At 50.1% G+C, this 18,098-nt stretch overlaps 3 protein-coding genes across 3 annotated transcripts; 2 read left to right on the forward strand and 1 right to left on the reverse strand.

Moving 5' to 3' along the window:
• Positions 1 to 7,039: 7,039 nt before the first annotated feature.
• VTN00DRAFT_9280 (uncharacterized protein) lies at positions 7,040 to 11,964 on the forward strand (the record flags this gene model as incomplete). The annotated part of the gene is made up of 9 exons (XM_069436223.1): positions 7,040 to 7,617; positions 7,674 to 7,756; positions 7,809 to 8,260; positions 8,316 to 8,659; positions 8,716 to 8,959; positions 9,023 to 9,976; positions 10,033 to 10,345; positions 10,398 to 11,493; positions 11,547 to 11,964. The coding sequence occupies 9 exons, from the start codon at positions 7,040 to 7,042 to the stop codon at positions 11,962 to 11,964; spliced, it is 4,482 nt and encodes a 1,493-aa protein (XP_069284865.1).
• Positions 11,965 to 13,337: 1,373 nt separating this feature from the next.
• VTN00DRAFT_9281 (uncharacterized protein) lies at positions 13,338 to 13,869 on the forward strand (the record flags this gene model as incomplete). Its single annotated transcript, XM_069436224.1, has 2 exons — positions 13,338 to 13,488; positions 13,604 to 13,869. The coding sequence occupies 2 exons, from the start codon at positions 13,338 to 13,340 to the stop codon at positions 13,867 to 13,869; spliced, it is 417 nt and encodes a 138-aa protein (XP_069284866.1).
• A 630-nt stretch (positions 13,870 to 14,499) lies between these two features.
• Positions 14,500 to 16,377, reverse strand: VTN00DRAFT_9282 (uncharacterized protein; the record flags this gene model as incomplete). Its single annotated transcript, XM_069436225.1, has 1 exon — positions 14,500 to 16,377. The coding sequence occupies one exon, from the start codon at positions 16,375 to 16,377 to the stop codon at positions 14,500 to 14,502; it is 1,878 nt and encodes a 625-aa protein (XP_069284867.1).
• Positions 16,378 to 18,098: the final 1,721 nt, after the last annotated feature.

Here is an 18,098-nt window from a genome sequence, read left to right on the forward strand (position 1 = left end):
CCCAGAGAATAGTTATTCTCTGTTATCTTGAAAAATATGTATATGTTCCCTCTGGAAGGCAATTTGTTTTCCATCTCTCTCTGGTCCATCGCTTTCTTTCTTTCTTCAGAGGGTTATCAAGAGATAAGATTGTGAAGATGAGCGAGCCCTTAAGGGCACACACATACGATAGCCCGAGAGTAAAAAGAACATCCACTGAAAGGCTACCGGAATAACTCAAAGACTAGGAGATGGTCAATATGCCATCATTCTCCAAGTCCATCATCATGCACACCAGGATGTAATGTACAGCATGGTACCCAGTTGTTGTAGAAGACTATACCCGTCAGTGTTTCTGGTAAAGCAATAAAAGCCGTGAAGGTCGTTCCGTTGCTTTGTGCATATCGATCAAGGGCAGAAAAACCAGTCAAAGCCATTGTCCGCCTCATCATCAATCCCTTTGAGACTTCTCTCGCTGGGGAAATGGCTTTGGTAGCGCCCCTCCCTCTTCATGACTCATGTGCACAGTGACTGCGGCGCTGACAACAACCAGAGTAGTCTTGTAGTGGGGAAGCGTCTTGCCTTCTTCGAGGGCTTCATTCCGGTCTTCCAGCTCCTATCAATTATTAGAGATGATGTGACTTGACAGTCCCTGATTATCAATCAGTTACTGGTGCGGCGGAAGAAAAGTATACGGGAACGCTCCCTAAAGAGAGATAGGGCTTGGGAAGTGGATGGTGTAGGGATCACAAGGTAGAGGGCAGTCTCGAGTGAGATGTGACACACTTCTGTCTGTAGAGAAACTTAATGTTTGCCAATCACTTGAACTGCACACCTTCCAGAGGAAATTTTCATGCCACCTACCCACTGTGCAGAGCAGAAGCGGAACACAGAGTATTGAAGAAGAAATAGCAATACCAGACTGCGTATACTTTGATGAAAATTATCCACTTCTGGGCTAGGCGAGCACAGGCTAAATTCGTTCATAATGATGGGCCAATCCTGAGCTATCAGAGTCTTTCTCGACATACTGAAGACCGAGCCAGTCAGTTGGTGAGAACAGAAAGGCCTCAAAGTCTGCCCTATAATCCAAGGAAGTTTCCCGTCTTGTCTTGTATAACAGTGGGAAAAGCCTCGTAAAAAAGCTTGGTTATGTCCTTGTACAGTTTTCTGCTGTGTCAGAAGAACTGCAAGCAAAAAGTCTTTGCTCTGTGAAGGTGGTATATTTTGTTTAACGCTAATCTTGGGACTAGACATAAAATGCGTCCGGGACGAAAAAGTTCTCCGAAGTGTTATATGATGACACACTTTGTTAAGATAAGTTCTAGGGAGAAACAGGTTTTAACAGAGGGATACACCGCGCATCTTGATATTAGATTTTGTTGATATAAGGCTTCTTAGCCGCATTGACCGCCTGTTGAAAAGAGCTTTTTGAGAATATGTTATCCAACTCAAATTTCACAGCACCTTGAGCAAGCGCAGATTTAACAAGGACTTCGATTCTTGGGTCAGATAGGGTCGGGACTGATGCCGTGAGGGAGCCACAATTCGAAGAGCTTGTATTTCGTTTTTCCTTTCCAATCATTGTGGAACACCTTAGCGGAAGCGTCACTGAGATTTTGCACCTCTGTAGCGAGGTTGAGCCTTTAGCACGCATGAGTAGGGGTTGCAGTCACAGATGATCAGGTGCTTGCCAGTACTGGTCTGCGGCTTAATCAGGGCTGCCCCCCACACATGCCAGTCCTTCTTGTCCCATTCCTGATCAGTGATGTAGCTGTCAGTCCAGGTACTAAAAAGCCCCACCCAGGTAGTGTCCACCCTTGTTCTTCCCTACAAACCACTCTGAATATGTATCTCAGTCTTTAAAATCTGGGAGGTGGTTGTACCAATTAGTCTTGCTCTTTCCATCCAGAAAGGTTACTGGCTTCCAATGAACATATGGGGCTCCAGGCATGGTGTCTAGTTGTTGAAGAATGACACTAATCTTGGATGTAAGTGCATGGGGATTGAGCAATGGCAGTTCCTGGCCAGGTTGCAATGATGTGGGCTGCACAGTAGTGTCGGCTGCTGTCAAATAATCTAAGGGAATAGATTAGTTGCTGAGTTTGAGCAACCAGCCGGGCGATGCTCTGATCGCTTCCACAGGGCACGCCGGCGTTGGTCGCCAGCAAATGCAGGCACCCAGGCCTGCCGGGTTGCGATCACCATACTGCCTCGGAATCTAGAGTCCCAAGGAAATCGATAAAGTAGATAATTTGAAGAACCCTGGCCGGGTTGGCGCATCCCCGAAAGTCTGCAGCGGAAAAATGGTAGCAGGGCATGAAAAGACTGAGTGCGCGGGCGTTTCTAAGAGTCCAAAAGAAGAGGCAGAAATCCGTAAGAAGACATAGAGAAGTAAGGAGTTGGCATTGCTCTGGAACACCTGTATATCCAACTTCACAGAGAGGCCTCTGGAGAGATTCATCCAACTCCAACTGTCCATGTAGTGGCTGAAGGTATCTCTTAAGAGGAATTAACCAATTTTTCCTCATGTGACATTGGGGCAGAGATATCTCTAAGGCCCCTTTCTTGCCCTCTCTTCGAGAACAAGCAGTACATCGCCTCGATCATCTTGTGCTCTCTCAATAATTTCTTGGAGTCTGTTGATATCCGCGAGCCACAGACAAGCCCAAGTCGTGGGCGACAACTGTACATCGCGAAGAGCTGATTTCAATGCGGACAAAAGGGGGGATGCGATCCGCATCGTGAAATCCTTGGTCAGCCATGATTGCAAACCTGTGGGGTGCAAAGTGGACAAGGAGTGGAGTGAGTTGAGTGCGGGCGGTAATGGAATAGGCTCGGAGGGATGATGAATGGGGTTTTGAAGTCCTGAAGGTGGAACATCGGAACCTGGATTGAATGCAGTATCAATATTTACTGCCTGTTTTTCATCTTCTTTGGTGAAATATATTTGCGCATTTTCTGAATCTTTTGCTTGGGCTCCGTTGGAGATGGTGAGAATGATGCCTCTTTATCCATAAGCGTCTGGATATAGATGGCAGGGTGAATTGACAGAGGTACTAAGGCATTAGTACCTCGCAGCTGTTCATGTTAAATAAAACGTCATCGACATAACAGGAGGAATTTAAAATAGTAGATATAAATGAGACAATGCGGCGCGACTGATCTGTCAAAGGAAAGTAGCTTCCTTTTGCGTGGAGGTGCCTCAAGTCCAGATATCGTCATGATCGTGAGCAAGAGTTATGGTAAACCAAACCAAAAGATTATACGAGGCGATTACACCATTACCTTTTGTACTTGTGGCTTTTCGGATCGATAAGCTGAGAGAATAGCATCGATATTGGGTATCTGCGAAAGAGATACTTCTGGCTGATTGTCACAATCCTAGTGATATATTTTCTAGTAGACGTTGCTTCCGCAGAGCTCTAGCACTCTTTTTAAAGCGCTTCTCTTAATTCGGTGACGAGTATCTTGTTTTTTAATAAATAAAAACTTGTCTATTGTGGGACAACGACTTTCATTTCCCAGTCTTTTTCGCTCCTTTCATAAAAGGAAATATAAGGATAAGCAATAAAGAGCCCCAGCGCAGGCACAGCAGACCGTGGGGCGGGAGCCCGGACCGCGGATAAACAAGCCTTTTGTGCTAAGGTCTTTTTCCACGATCATCGCAATCCAAGTTGATTTGACACGTGGAAAGGCAAGCTCCGAGACCAGTAGACATCAGCCCACTGTATTTCCCTATGTTCCAAACGAATTGTTTTCATATGGGGCGGGGACGAGTGCAGAGTCGGGAATCGGCGCATACTCCTCGTGGCCTCTCCGGTACGGTTACCTGACGCAGAAGGGTCTTTAGGGTTCCAATAGCAACCATATTCCTAATCAGCCCTAACTTTTCAACTGGGGCTCTTCGACTGGCCAACATAAGGGCGCCAGTATTGTCTGTTTCGATCATCTGTAACGGAATGTCTTGACCCCTTCCCGAAGGTCAGATTCTTGCGAAAATCTAGTAGCGTTATAGAATCGGTTTGCTCTGCTTGCCGCCGCAAACAGATAGGCAGTGCTGGGCAAACGAACAATGGGTGGCAGGAGTATATCTGAGGAAGCTGCAGTTGTAGACACAGAACGAGGGTGAAGATGACACCTTGGAGGGTTTTGTCTTCGAACGGGATGGACACGCGAGAGAAGACAATAAACTAGTTGCTTCTCTTTTCCGTCCTTCGGACCGTCTGTGAGGCGGGCAAATGATCTTCTTGATCTTAGTCCACTGAGGTGTAAGAGACGGTCTTCAGTCAATGGTGATAAATTGTTTATAGCAGGTATTTTTCGCAGTTGTCAGGACTTGACTCGCGAGAGCTTCTTTTAACTAAAGACAGGGAATTTGACTCGGTATTCGATCTGAATGTGATGTTTTCTGAGTTGTGTCTTCAAATGACGATGACATAATGATGATCTGTTCTGTTCCAAGTTGTAGCAGGAGTAAAGTGTCTGATAGAGATGATAGTTGTAAGTTGGAGAGATGCTTTACTCCAATGGCAATTATCCTGTGGGAGTCCCTTCATCACCTCTCCAGACGCGGCGATCTATCACCAAATAGATGATGATAGTGAATTTGCTCAGAATCCTTCATCAACCCATTGGAATACAATATGTAGCGGGACTAGAAATAAGAATGGGCTTGGGTGGTCTTGCTCTCGATTTCAAGGTTCAGTGATTATCTTCAATTGGCATAACATATAAACAACTATAATACATGATGCTATGCGTGAGAACAGGGATTCCGAAAAAGATTCCGAAGAAGCTTTCTTCATGACGATAGGTTGAATTGACGAAGGGATATATTTCTTAGATGTGGTAGATGTACGAAGTAAATAACTCCACAATTATGATATAAAATCTGTAGAAGAATGGGTCTGGGTTAAGTTCCAGGGAAACCATAGGTACTCGGTTTGTAGGGAAAGAAAAAGAAAAACAAGACTCTCTGGACGGAGCGCTTCTATAAAGCGGGAATAGAAAAAGATCAGTGAAGTCTATCGCTCCGCATTCCGTACTCCGTACTGTGAATGGAGACCATGGATGCTGAATAACAGTTTCATCGATCTGCACACGTGCATGCGCATCAAAGTTCTTGACCGCCACTTAAAACTCCGTACTATCAGGGAACGTGGCGCGGAGTTTCAGGAATCCGTGCGCTATTGACGCGGGACCTATGACTATCTAATCTATTAATAACTCGGTCGGTTTTATGGGTTCTCATCTCGTACGGAGTAGACTAGCTGGATCCCTAGGATTCCGGATATATCGACTTCCAGGGCTAAGCTCCGGATGCCTATCGACGATGGATGTCTGCTGATTAGGACGTTTGAGTCACTGCGTAATCTCCTAGGGTATCAGTCATAGTCGCAGAGACATGATTCTAGCATTCACTCGCCTGGGATAGAGAATGTAGTCACAGAATACTATGGCTGGGCAAGAGTTGGCTGAGTAGGCTGACGGTCTGACATGGTACTGTTCATACTGTACGCAACCCAAGGGGCGCAAGATGCTTATACGAGAAAAGGAAGAGTCCTCTGATAGTCAGACTCAGACAGCAGGTGAGTTCTCCGGATTATTGAACTTTACTGTTGGGATCAATTAAACTTATCGACGCGTGGAGTCACCAGTCTACTACTGTACTAGGTGAGAACGGTGTACGGTGTACAGTAGTAGTGGAGCCGGGACGGAAGACCCTCATCGTCCAAGGCTGACGGATGAATGGAACAAAGTACCTAGATATTGTGCATACAAAGAAGATACGCAAGGCTGCAACCGAACTGCGCAAGGAACTGCGCAATAGAGCGAGTGCATGATGTTGTTTTTGAAACCAGACCCTTGTCTACACAGTAGAACGATAATGGATGATCGGAGCACTACACGGCATCACCGACATGCCTTCTGGTCTGACAGAACGCCGCAGCGGAGCGGCAGGGTTCGGGACCGAACGAACGGACGAATTACGACCGCGGGATGTGGCTGTCGGGGACCTGAGTTTCCGCTGGAATGGGTAAAGGTAGCACGGAGCTGAAAGGTTTCATCCGGTCATCGACTACGACGTGTACCGGATGCAGCTCATCCAGATATGGATCCTATCGGTCGGAAGGCGCTTATTGCTATCACTATTGAGTATGGCTCTCTCGGAGTTCCTGCAGATGGGAGCGGCGTCGTGAACTGCTGACGAATTACCGTGCTCCATAAAGAAAAATTCTTAAACCCTATTGGGGAAAACGTCGTAACTTCGATTTCCAATCTGTCTTGGGCTGTACTGTAACTTGTAAGCGAGGATTAGAGGCCTAGGCGCGGCAGTTACCTGTCTGGGAGAACCGCGCCGGCCGCCAAGGCTGGGAGCACGTTATGCAGAGTTGTGCCAGAGATAACGGCTGGATGAGTCAGCCAACAGCCTGTCCGCGGGCAGCATAAGGAGCGGATAAGGCGCACGCAGGGGTGCACTCGGGGTCTCGGGGGCCTTGGCATCCGGCGCGAGGTCCTGGCCCCCACGCGCGCCCGTTCGGATGGCCCAGCGTTCCCGATTCCGATACGGTATTGAAAGACAGCCGGAAGCGAGCATCACTCGGATCAACCTCGTCCAGCGTCCCGGCCAGCTCACCTCGCTTACTGCCAGAACGAGTTTATCCACGTTATGCTTCCTTCCCCAGGCGGGGTCTGCTCCGTCCGGGCCTCGCTCTGCCAACCAGAGCCGGGCCCGGAGTCGCTCAGCGCCCGTTGCCGGCCCACCATGTTTGCTTCGCGACCTTCGAAACTGCCCTAGAATTCCCTGTTTGAACGCTTGAAACATGATCGACCGGGCATGTTTTTTTTATCCTTGTCCCGGGAAGCGGGCTGTTGGCCACCCGATTCGCTGATCTAGATCTTCCCTCAGCTTATTGTGTGCTGTGTCATATCTCCGTAGCATCGTAGCTTCGCTCGTGGATCTGACATTTAACTTCTCCCTCTCCCTCCTGGTTCTAGCCCCTCGTTCTGACCCGAGTCGTGGCATGGTAGTTTTGGTGTCGACCTTCCGTTCAACATGTCTCTTCTGGGGACAATAAACGCCAACGTCAACCCGGAGCACGAGGTCAGGGGAAGCGGCCACCAGTGGCAAGAGCAGGGCAATCAGGATGGGAAGCCGGCAAGTCTGTCTACGGGCGATACGATGCTAGAGAAGGGCGAGGGGGTTGGCAATGAGGAAGCCATCGAGGAGGAGGTCGGCCGTCTGGCCCGCCAATTGTCCCGCCAGTCAACCCACTACTCGAGCACCGGCGAGCTGGTGAATCCGTTCCTGGGAGCCGACAAGGATTCGACCCTGGACCCGAACAGCGAGAACTTCAAGCCGAAGAATTGGATGAAAGCGTTGTTCGCGATTCAATCGCGCGATCCGGAGAGGTACCCTCAGCGGACGGCTGGACTTGCGTTCAAGAACCTCAATGTCCACGGATACGGTAGCCCGACCGACTATCAGAAGGATGTGGCCAACAGTGTTTTGGAGATTGGGACCCTCTTCCGGTATCTGATGGGCACGGGGAAGCAGAAGATTCGCATTCTGCGGGATTTCGATGGTCTCCTCCGCAGTGGGGATATGCTGCTGGTCCTTGGACGACCGGGAAGGTATGAGGAGGTTGAGAATCCACACGTGGAAGCAGCAAGTTGACTTGATTTTTCAGTGGTTGTTCGACGCTCCTGAAGACAATTGCCGGTGAAATGAATGGAATTTATATGGAGGATGGGTCTTACATGAATTATCAGGGTCAGCATCAGGTTCGCGCCTCGGGTCGACATAATCAATTGACCTTTTGCAGGTATCTCTGCCAAGCAAATGCGTAACCAGTTCCGCGGTGAAGCGATCTATAGTGCCGAGACCGATGTTCACTTTCCCCAGTTGACCGTTGGAGACACGCTCACCTTCGCTGCCAAAGCTCGAGCTCCGCGAAACCGTCTACCCGGGGTTACCAGGGACCGGTATGCGGAGCACATGAGAGACGTTATGATGGCAATGCTCGGTCTCAGACACACGATAAACACAAAAGTGGGTAATGACTTTATCCGAGGCGTTAGTGGTGGAGAGCGCAAGCGTGTCAGTATTGCAGAGGCCACCCTCAGCCAGAGCCCTCTGCAGTGCTGGGACAACAGTACCAGAGGCTTGGACAGCGCCAATGCCCTTGAGTTTTGCAAGACCCTGAGATTGACTACCAAATACGCGGGCACAACAGCTTGCGTCGCCATCTATCAAGCCTCGCAGAATGCCTATGATGTAAGTCGTTCCTTGCACATTCTCCGGACAATTACTCTAACTATGATCTATTTAGGTTTTTGACAAAGTGACTGTTCTGTACGAAGGTAGACAGATATACTTTGGTCCGACAAAAGAGGCAAAGGAATTCTTCACCTCGATGGGTTATGAATGTCCGGATCGCCAGACAACAGCCGATTTTCTCACTTCTCTTACCAGCCCGTCCGAGCGCATTGTCAAGCCCGGTTACGAGAACAAAGTCCCACGGACTCCTGATGAATTCGCAGCGGCCTGGAAGAACAGCGCGGCTTATGCTAAGCTGATGAAAGAAATCGAGGAGTACGAGCAAAAGTATCCTATCGGCGGTGAATCTCTCAACAATTTCGTGGAGGCTCGGAGAGCGCAGCAGGCGAAATATCAGTATGTACCCGATAGACTTTAGATGCCTTGAACACGCTGTACTAACAGTCACGCAGGCGAGTCAACTCCCCATACACGCTGTCTGTGATGCAGCAGATTGACCTCTGCGTGCGTCGTGGTTTCAAGCGTTTGAGGGGCGATATGAGTCTGACATTGAGTGCTCTGATTGGGAACACTATCATGGCTCTAATCATCGGAAGTGTCTTTTACAACCTCGGTGATGACACGTCGACCTTTTATGCACGTGGTGCTCTGCTTTTCTTCGCAGTGCTGCTCAACGCTTTCTCCAGTGCACTCGAGGTACGTTCCATCTTCGTTCTTTGCATGCTGAAGTGGATTTCGGTTCTGACCCTGTACACACAGATTTTAACCTTGTATGCTCAACGTCCCATTGTCGAAAAGCATGCTCGTTATGCCTTGTACCATCCTTTTGCGGAGGCTGCCGCGTCCATGATCTGTGACCTACCCTACAAGTTCCTCAATGCGACTACATTCAACATCACACTTTACTTCATGACCAACCTCCGCCGGGAGCCGGGAGCATTTTTCATCTTCTATCTCTTTTCGATCGTGACGACCTTGACCATGTCCATGGTATTCCGTACGATAGCGGCTTCATCCCGGACTCTCGCTCAGGCTCTGGTACCAGCTGCCATTCTCATCCTGGGTTTGGTCATCTACACCGGTTTCACAATCCCTACTAGAAATATGTTGGGCTGGTCTCGATGGATGAACTACATCGATCCGATTTCGTATGCGTTTGAGAGCTTCATGGTCAACGAGTTCCACGACAGAACGTTCCGCTGTGCACCAGAACAGTTCGTCCCAGCGGGCCCCGGCTATGAGAATGTCGCCCCCGAGAACAGAATCTGTTCGACGGTCGGCGCTACCGCCGGATCGAGTGTGGTCGAGGGAAACCGGTACCTTAGCGAAAGCTTCCGGTACCAGAAGAGCCACCTGTGGAGGAATTTGGGTATCATGTTCGCGTTCATGGGGTTCTTCATGTGCACGTATCTGATCGCTACCGAGTATATCTCCGAAGCCAAGTCCAAGGGTGAAGTGCTACTCTTCCGTCGTGGTCATCAGCCGGCTGCAATCAGCAAGGGCTCGGACGATGTTGAGAAGAGCAACGAGCCGGTCCCCGCGGAGAAGACTGAAGAAAGTAGCAATGCAGGCTCCTCCGCAGGAATCCAGCGTCAGACAGCGATCTTCCATTGGAAGGATGTGTGCTACGATATTAAGATCAAGGGACAGCCTCGACGCATCCTGGACCATGTCGATGGCTGGGTCAAACCTGGCACTTGCACTGCTCTGATGGTAAGCACCTTGGTCATTTTCCTTCAGTCTTTTGGACCTGCTACTTACTTGACTAGGGTGTCTCGGGCGCTGGAAAGACCACACTCTTGGATGTACTCGCTACTCGCGTCACCATGGGTGTTGTGACAGGCGAGATGTTGGTTGATGGTCGTCCCCGTGATCAGTCATTCCAGCGCAAGACGGGTTATGTTCAGCAACAAGATCTTCACCTTGCTACGACTACTGTCAGGGAGGCTTTGCGGTTTAGTGCAATTCTCAGACAACCTGCGAGTGTGAGCCGGCAGGAAAAGCTCGATTACGTCGAAGAAGTCATTAAGCTGCTGGGAATGGAGGCCTACGCCGATGCTGTTGTCGGTGTGCCCGGTGAAGGTAAGAGGATCGGAGCATACTGGTCAGAAGGCCAGGTCTAATGTTTTTACAGGTCTGAACGTCGAACAACGCAAACGTCTTACCATCGGAGTCGAGCTGGCTGCTAAACCACAACTGCTTTTGTTCCTTGATGAACCCACCTCCGGTCTCGACAGTCAAACCTCCTGGTCTATCCTTGACCTTATCGATACCCTCACGAAGCACGGCCAGGCTATTCTCTGCACCATCCACCAGCCATCTGCTATGCTCTTTCAGCGATTTGACCGTCTGCTGTTCCTCGCGGCGGGTGGTAAGACCGTCTACTTTGGAGAAATCGGGGAGAAATCATCCACCCTCGCCAGTTATTTTGAAAGAAATGGTGCTCCGCCGTTGCCTCCCGACGCAAATCCTGCGGAGTGGATGCTTGAAGTTATCGGAGCGGCTCCCGGATCGCACACCGACATTGACTGGCCTGCCGTTTGGAGGAATAGCCCCGAGCGCAAAGCTGTTCATGACCACTTGGATGAACTGAAATCGACGCTCTCCCAGAAGCCAACTGAAGCGACTACCTCTGATCCTGATGCCTACAAGGAATTCGCTGCCCCGTTCAGTGTACAGCTGTGGGAATGTCTGCTCCGAATCTTCTCCCAGTACTGGCGTACGCCGACATACATCTACTCGAAGTCCGCCCTATCAATTCTCACCGCGCTCTACATTGGCTTCTCTTTCTTCCACGCACAGAACAGTCTCCAGGGTCTCCAGAACCAGATGTTCAGTATCTTCATGCTGATGACCATCTTCGGTAATCTGGTTCAGCAGATTATGCCCAACTTCGTCACCCAACGCGCTCTTTACGAGGCCCGCGAGCGTCCCTCAAAGACATACTCGTGGCAGGCTTTTATGATGGCTAACCTGATCGTTGAACTTCCCTGGAACACGCTCATGGCGGTCTTTATCTTCGTTTGCTGGTACTTCCCAATCGGGCTGTACAGGAACGCGGAGCCGACCAATTCTGTGAACGAACGTGGTGGGCTGATGTTCCTTCTTATCTGGGCATTCCTGTTGTTCACGTCGACTTTCGCGCACATGATCATTGCCGGTATCGAAGTCGCGGAGACTGGTGGTAACCTTGCCAACTTGCTTTTCTCTCTCTGTCTGATCTTTTGCGGGTATGTTCAACTCAAATTCCTCCGTAAGGAAGTAATACTGACGAATGATCCAGTGTCCTCGCAACCCCCGAAGCTCTCCCCGGCTTCTGGATCTTCATGTACCGCGTCTCCCCCTTTACCTACCTTGTCTCCGCAATGCTCTCCACCGGCGTCTCGGGAACCAACGTGGTCTGTGAAGCCGTCGAGCTCCTCCACTTCGACCCGCCCAGCAACATGACCTGCCAACAATACATGGGCCCCTTCATCGAGATGGCCGGCGGCTACCTCAGCGACCCGGACGCCACGAGCAACTGCGGCTTCTGCCAGATGTCGAGCACAGACACCTACCTGGCAATGGTGTCGAGTCACTTCAGCGACGCGTGGCGCAACTTCGGCCTCATGTGGGTGTATATCGCGTTTAATATCGCGGGCGCGGTGTTTATCTATTGGCTTGCCAGGGTGCCCAAGAGGGCGAAGGCAAAAAGTAGTTAAAGAGGTCTTCTTCTAAGACCAAATAAACTTTCTCCTAATCCTTTTCTATTCTGTTTATTCTTTCACATCCTCTTGCCGTTCCAGGTCCATGGATTGGATGGTGGACATTTATTCCTCTTCATTTGGTTCAGTCTGGGTTTGGTTTCTGGATACCTACATTTTTTTCGCCGCGGCCCTTTTTCTGCCCGGTTCATATATTTTCATCATCAGTTCTTCCCATACCGCATTCTACTCCTATTCTATAGAGATTTCTTTCTCATGAGGGCCTCATTTTTCTTCTGCCTTGTATTTTTGTTCACTTACCTACCTTACCTACCTACTTACTTAGACGGGCAGCTTTTTGGTTTTTGTCTGGCCTACATTTACTTATTCTGCGTCAATAGATAGACAGAAAGAATACCACCTACCTACTTGTATGTACTGTACCTAAGCCGCACGCGAAATGGAATGATCCATAATGAGACACAAAGAAACAAGCATTCTAAAACAGAAAATTTTCAATTGTGCAGATAAATCTCTATTCGAGTTATTTTAGTTTCTAGAAACTTCCTGGACCTAAGATATGAGAGCAGATCCTGCTGACTTCCTGGCATACAGGACCCACTAGTTTAGCTGAGCTTAATGTTAATAGATTGAATGTACAGTACTGTAGGTGATACTTCGGGGATCCTTCGGGATTTGGCTATAGTATACAGTAGGAAAGGTAACCATAATCTACTACTACTGTAGGCCATCTGATGGATTGCCTACTGCGGTACAACCCGGTAGGATTCCCTGGTGCACTCCACTAACAGGGATGCCTAGTGGGCCTGGTGTTTTGATGCTGCTTTTGCATTTCACTTCCAGTGTTCTCAGTGCCTGATCAATCAGCCATATTAATGACCTTAGAGATGGAAGCGGTAAGGATGGCCAGGAGCAAATTGTCAAAGGCAGCATCAAAACACCAGCATTGACCAGCATCCACTCGTGAGGCGCACCAGGGAATCCTACCGGGTTGTACCGCAGTACGTGTGGTTGGGTAAAGCCTAAACGGCCTGTAGATGGATGAATTGATGGATGAATTAGGTATTATTCCATGTATATAGCTGCAACGTGATTGGCTATCTGGACTAGGAGGATCTTGAGCAGTTTGTCGTCCAAATTGTACCTGCTGCTTAGAGCTGTAGCAGGATAGTGTCCGGCACGGAGCTCTTGTAGACTAATAGGCAGGATGAATTGCGAATCGAGGTAAGGGGGGTGCCGGAGCCGATGCCCGCGGAAGGATGGATCTCGGATGTCCTCAGGAATAGAGAAGTGCTGATCAAGAGGGGGCAATCTCCCGGACCGCTTGGGTTTAAGATCTATCGGCTCAGTTACGGGCAGTCGGAGGAGGAATGGGCTGCGTCTGTGCAAAAGCTGGAGGCCGATCTTGCCGATTGGGGGACGGCGTTGCCGGAGCGGAAGATATCCAAGAGTCACTGAAGGTGCAGTGGTTAGATGGGAAGGAGCTGGGGATTGCGGAGGAGGAAATCGAGGCCCGAAAAAGTACGTACCTTTCTCTACCTAATCTAGCCCTCTTTGACCCCAGAAACTGCTTACCTAGCTAACCAACTTCTAACATGACAGACACTTCAAAACCCTCCACGAATCAAACTCGCAGTCGAATTTCGCATGGCCTCTGAAATCTTCCTCGCCATCGACGCCTTCTTCGAACCCGCCAAACTTGATGAGCGCCAAAGGGTCGAATCACCAGGTTTTACGGGCGTGCTGCGCGTCCTGGGCAGCCTGGTGGGGAGCGATCTCTACGCGATGGCGGTCGCCGAGACGCAGGGACCGGCGGACCTGTGGCCCCTCGCCATGCATCATCCGAAGCAGGTATACGTGGGACCGACGGTGAAGTTGCAGAGGGAGAGGTGGAAGGCATGAAGGAATCGAAGGAATCTAACTCGAACTCGAACTTGCAGAGCTGATCTCTGATCTGATCTGATCTGGTGCGAGGCAAGTCTTTCATGCAGTTCTTGAATGGATAAGAAACGTGATTACTCGACTTCTTTATCCGCGGTAGAGGATGAATGGAGTGGCGAGACACAAGGCGTACCGTATCCTGCCAGAGCTCTTGGATTGAATTGAATGCTAGGTAAGTATACTTTCTGAGAGAGTTTTTTTTGAGAGATTCCATCTGCGTCTCCTAGTCTAGACTTGGTCCCCGGGGGGTTATCCCCGTACTACACTTCCTCCAGCTAGGGATTGGGGTTAGTTATGTTACTGGTCAGTGTATTCTAAGTTACGTTATCTACCTGGTGACAAAGAATAAATGATCTTTTATCCATATCATGAAGAAAGTATGCCCTACCAGTCAGTACTTAAAAAAACGTTCACATAAACTTTTCTTTCATTTTTGCTAATGAGACATCCTTTGTTTTTGACTCGCTAAAACGATGATTATATTTGTGATGACCAGAAGATAAAAGAAACAACACGAATGTACCTATGTATATGACAAGAGTCCCAATCACAAATGTGTATGTAATTATTATTTATTGCCCTGTCTATCTACTACCACGTAAACGCCTCCTCCACAAAATCAATCGCGATGCCCTGTCCCACCCTATCCCGCGCCGCAGCCCTCACCTCATCCGCAAACGCTCCGGGTCCGCAGACCGAGACGATCGTGGCGCCCACGCGCTTGGGAATCACCTCGTCCAGGACGACATCGGGCCGACACCGGCCGGAGAACATCTGGACCGTCGAGCTGGGAGAGATGATCTCGCGGACGCTTTTGGGTTTGGAGACGAAGAGCTTGATGGTGAGGACCTCGCGGCGGTTGGGCAGCGAGAGGATCGAGTCCATGTACTGCCGGACCCAGGTGAGGTGCTCCGTGCTGCGGACGGACCAGATCAGGTAGATGCGGTGCGTGGCGACGCGGCCCTCCGCGGCGCGGATGAGCAGATCCCGCACGTGCAGCATGTGGTGCGTGATGCCGGCGCCGGCGGAGAAGAGGACGGCGGTTCCGTAGCTGCCCATGGAGGAGGGGTGCGAGGCGTAGGGGCCTTCGATGTATCCTGAGGCGGAGAACGTGTTCTCTGCAGACGCGAGGGCCTTGTTGTATAGCTTCCGGGTCATGCCCGTTCGAGCCGCGACGATGAGCGAGACGGTTGTTGGCTTATTTCTTTCTTCGTAAGGTTCATCGAAGTCGATGAAGTTTTGCTTTTCGAGACGACCTGGGCTCATGGGTTCGGTGCGTCTGCGCTCGAACAGCGATTCCGACATCGCTAAAGGAGTCACGCAGCTGCTCGGTTCAACCCAGGCCACGGAGAAAGGATGGGACATCCACAGTGCAACGCTGGGGATATAAGCGTATACATGACACCCAGGGCCAATATGAACTCGACGCGGGAGGTGGAATGTAACTCGACATGCCTCACCAGGGAGAGCTTCAACGACAAGCTTTGTCTTTCCATCTTTCAGGGAGACATTTAGGTAGACCAGCCTGATTAGTCGCATGCTACGTTCGATGACCCAGATGGAAACGATGAGTTTAGCCCACCACAACTGCGGTAGACTGTCCAGTTTCAAGTGGACGTAGACGCCCAGAAGCGCAAGGAAAGCGCATAACTGATGTATGTGCAAGAACGTCTCATAAAAGGCATGTCGAATTGGTGACCAAGAATGACAGAAAAGGACTATCATAGCGCCTGTTCCGACGGTGCCCCACGAAAAGAATGGTGTTGTCCTTACCCGCTCCAGCATATGAGAACAATCCTGCTCGTCACAGGCATTGATGGCCCATGCCACAGTGTGTGTTATAGCCTCGAGCACAACAATGCGACCTAGCCACCGGTGAAATAGGTTGTATGTGTCGAAGCTGACATGTAGGAGCGGGATCAGAGGATTGTTGCGCCCAGCCAGCATAAATAGAGGTACCATATTCAGAACTGCCAGAACCCCTGATCGTCCTCGAAGCTCGGCGACAAGAGCTGCTTTGTGGTTGACTTTGTAGTCAAGCAAACTGCAATAGGCAATCTGACTCGCGATATATAGCGTGAGGAGGATTGTCTGGAATCTCGACGGGATTGTGCCCATATTCATAGCTGACGAAAGCTGAATCTCCCTGTTGTGTCTCTTGCTGCCTAAAGGTGCGTACAGCAGGTGCTTCTTAATGCTTGCCCACATGGGCGACCCTTCGATGCTCCAAAAAGTTTGCTGTCTCCTTGTCGCTGTCAGTGAGGTGATTTGGCGGAGATAGGCAAGGCTCATTTGAGCCACGCGCCCACAGAAGACGACAACGGCTACAAAGCCGATTGAAACGCATAGTATCTGGGTAATGAGGACATCTCGAGGGACGTCAACGCCACTAAGACCCCTCGAATATTCATAGATATAGGTTGTATTTCCTTCGGTCGCATTCGCGCCATCCTCTGAAGCGAACCCCATCGGAAACCAGCTGCTGTTATTGGAAAATAAGAGTATTATCTAGAGACTCCTAGGGGAGAAGCCTACGCCCAGCGCAAGGCGTGTCAGCCCAGGAGCAGAATAACGATAGATCGCAAACTTTGTGCCAAACGGGTCGAGGGCTGTCTTCAGAGTCTAATGCTCTAGTTTTGAGTAATAATCGATCAAAGATAGGGATGAGCTTGGCTGTGGGTTCCGGCGCAATATGACGTGTGGAATGCTCGGTGGTCTGGGAAACAGGGGGAACGTGAAACTCGGATACGCGCAGCCCGGTGATGTTAGATAACGAAAGGGGACGTTGATCTCCTCCAAGAGCGAAACGAGCGAAGGAACACTGTTGGAGTTTCACAGAGTGCCATATAATCCGTCAAGTCCAGCTTTTTGTGTAGGGCGTAGATTCCCGGTTAGATGGCCCGACAATAGTTATTGTTGAATAGAATGACAAAGGCCGACCCGAACAGAGCAGTAGTTGTAGAACAACAGAAATGCGGGGGAAACCAGGACAGATGGCTCGAGATGTCTAATGGTAAATCCGACTGTTAAATTTCGATACTACCAAAGCGGGGTGTTTTAGCTGGTGAATTCACATACGCAGTGCCCCTGCGATCCACAACACGCATTCCAGCGGCTTCAACCGCACAACACCATAGATGGCGACCTTAAGCACTAGGATTGACAAAAGACGGGTTTTAGACTACTGGCACTTGACAGCAGGCTTAGCAGCAAGCAAGGCATGTAGGCAAGAACCGGATTATATGCACAAGAGGAGATTGTGTCTTCAACCACCAGAGGGGCAAAGCAAGGGTATCTCCAAGTTGCAACACTTCCGGGGTCTCGATGTGCAGCGTGAAAACGAATGAACTGAATAGGAGTCAAATGAGAGACTGAACAGGGTTGCGAACAACCTGCTGCTGCTGTGAAGGAGGCGGCCTCCTATTCTGACAATGAAACGAAGGGGTCTCAATAACCGACCACCTGGGAAGTTATCGAGGGATATACAGAGGGGAAAAGCAAAAAGAGGGAAAAGATCTGGACAGACTCCAGATCTGCTGTTGAAGCTACCGAGGCTTATCATGATGGCTGGGTCTGCGACTCTGCGTCAAGCGTGTCCCTGTACGAGCAACCTAGGGGTTCTCAGCTGCAAACGCGAAGGCTGAAAGACGAAGCGATAGCCAGTCTTTGTCGCGCTGACCTTCCGACCTGCGGCTTGGGCCGTCGATCGCCCGTGTCTGGTGTGGCAGTACGGTTGTTTGTGCGTGCCGATACACGGAGTACTTTTCCTGCGCAGGGAAAGTGGTGGATTTTGTCAGGAAGTCCCTAGGCCTAGCTTATTGCCAGCAAGATCTACGTTCTCAGCCCACGCACATTAGCAGCCGCCTTGGACCTTCCCAGCCTATCGGTTCAACTCCACACGAGCTCAGGCATCGCGCCGGCGTTCTTTGTTCTGAGTCGCCAAGTCGATCGTGATGAAACAACTTCGCTTTGGCCTTTGCCATCGACGTCCTCCTTCTGCCCGCAAGCGAGCCTCGTCAGATCTGACCCTGCCACTACCGTCTACCGTCTTCTCCCTTCGAAGTTCTTGATGCTCCTACATGCCGCATCACACTGAATGTGTCAAACAGATAACGGTGACAGAAACACCCAAGAATTAAGTACCGATAGATATTTGAGTCAAGCCCAAACTGCCAATTGCCCAAATTGAG

The sequence above is a fragment of the Thermoascus crustaceus genome (assembly GCF_041956765.1).
Source record: "Thermoascus crustaceus strain CBS 181.67 unplaced genomic scaffold VTN00scaffold_7, whole genome shotgun sequence".
Taxonomy (NCBI): domain Eukaryota; kingdom Fungi; phylum Ascomycota; class Eurotiomycetes; order Eurotiales; family Thermoascaceae; genus Thermoascus; species Thermoascus crustaceus.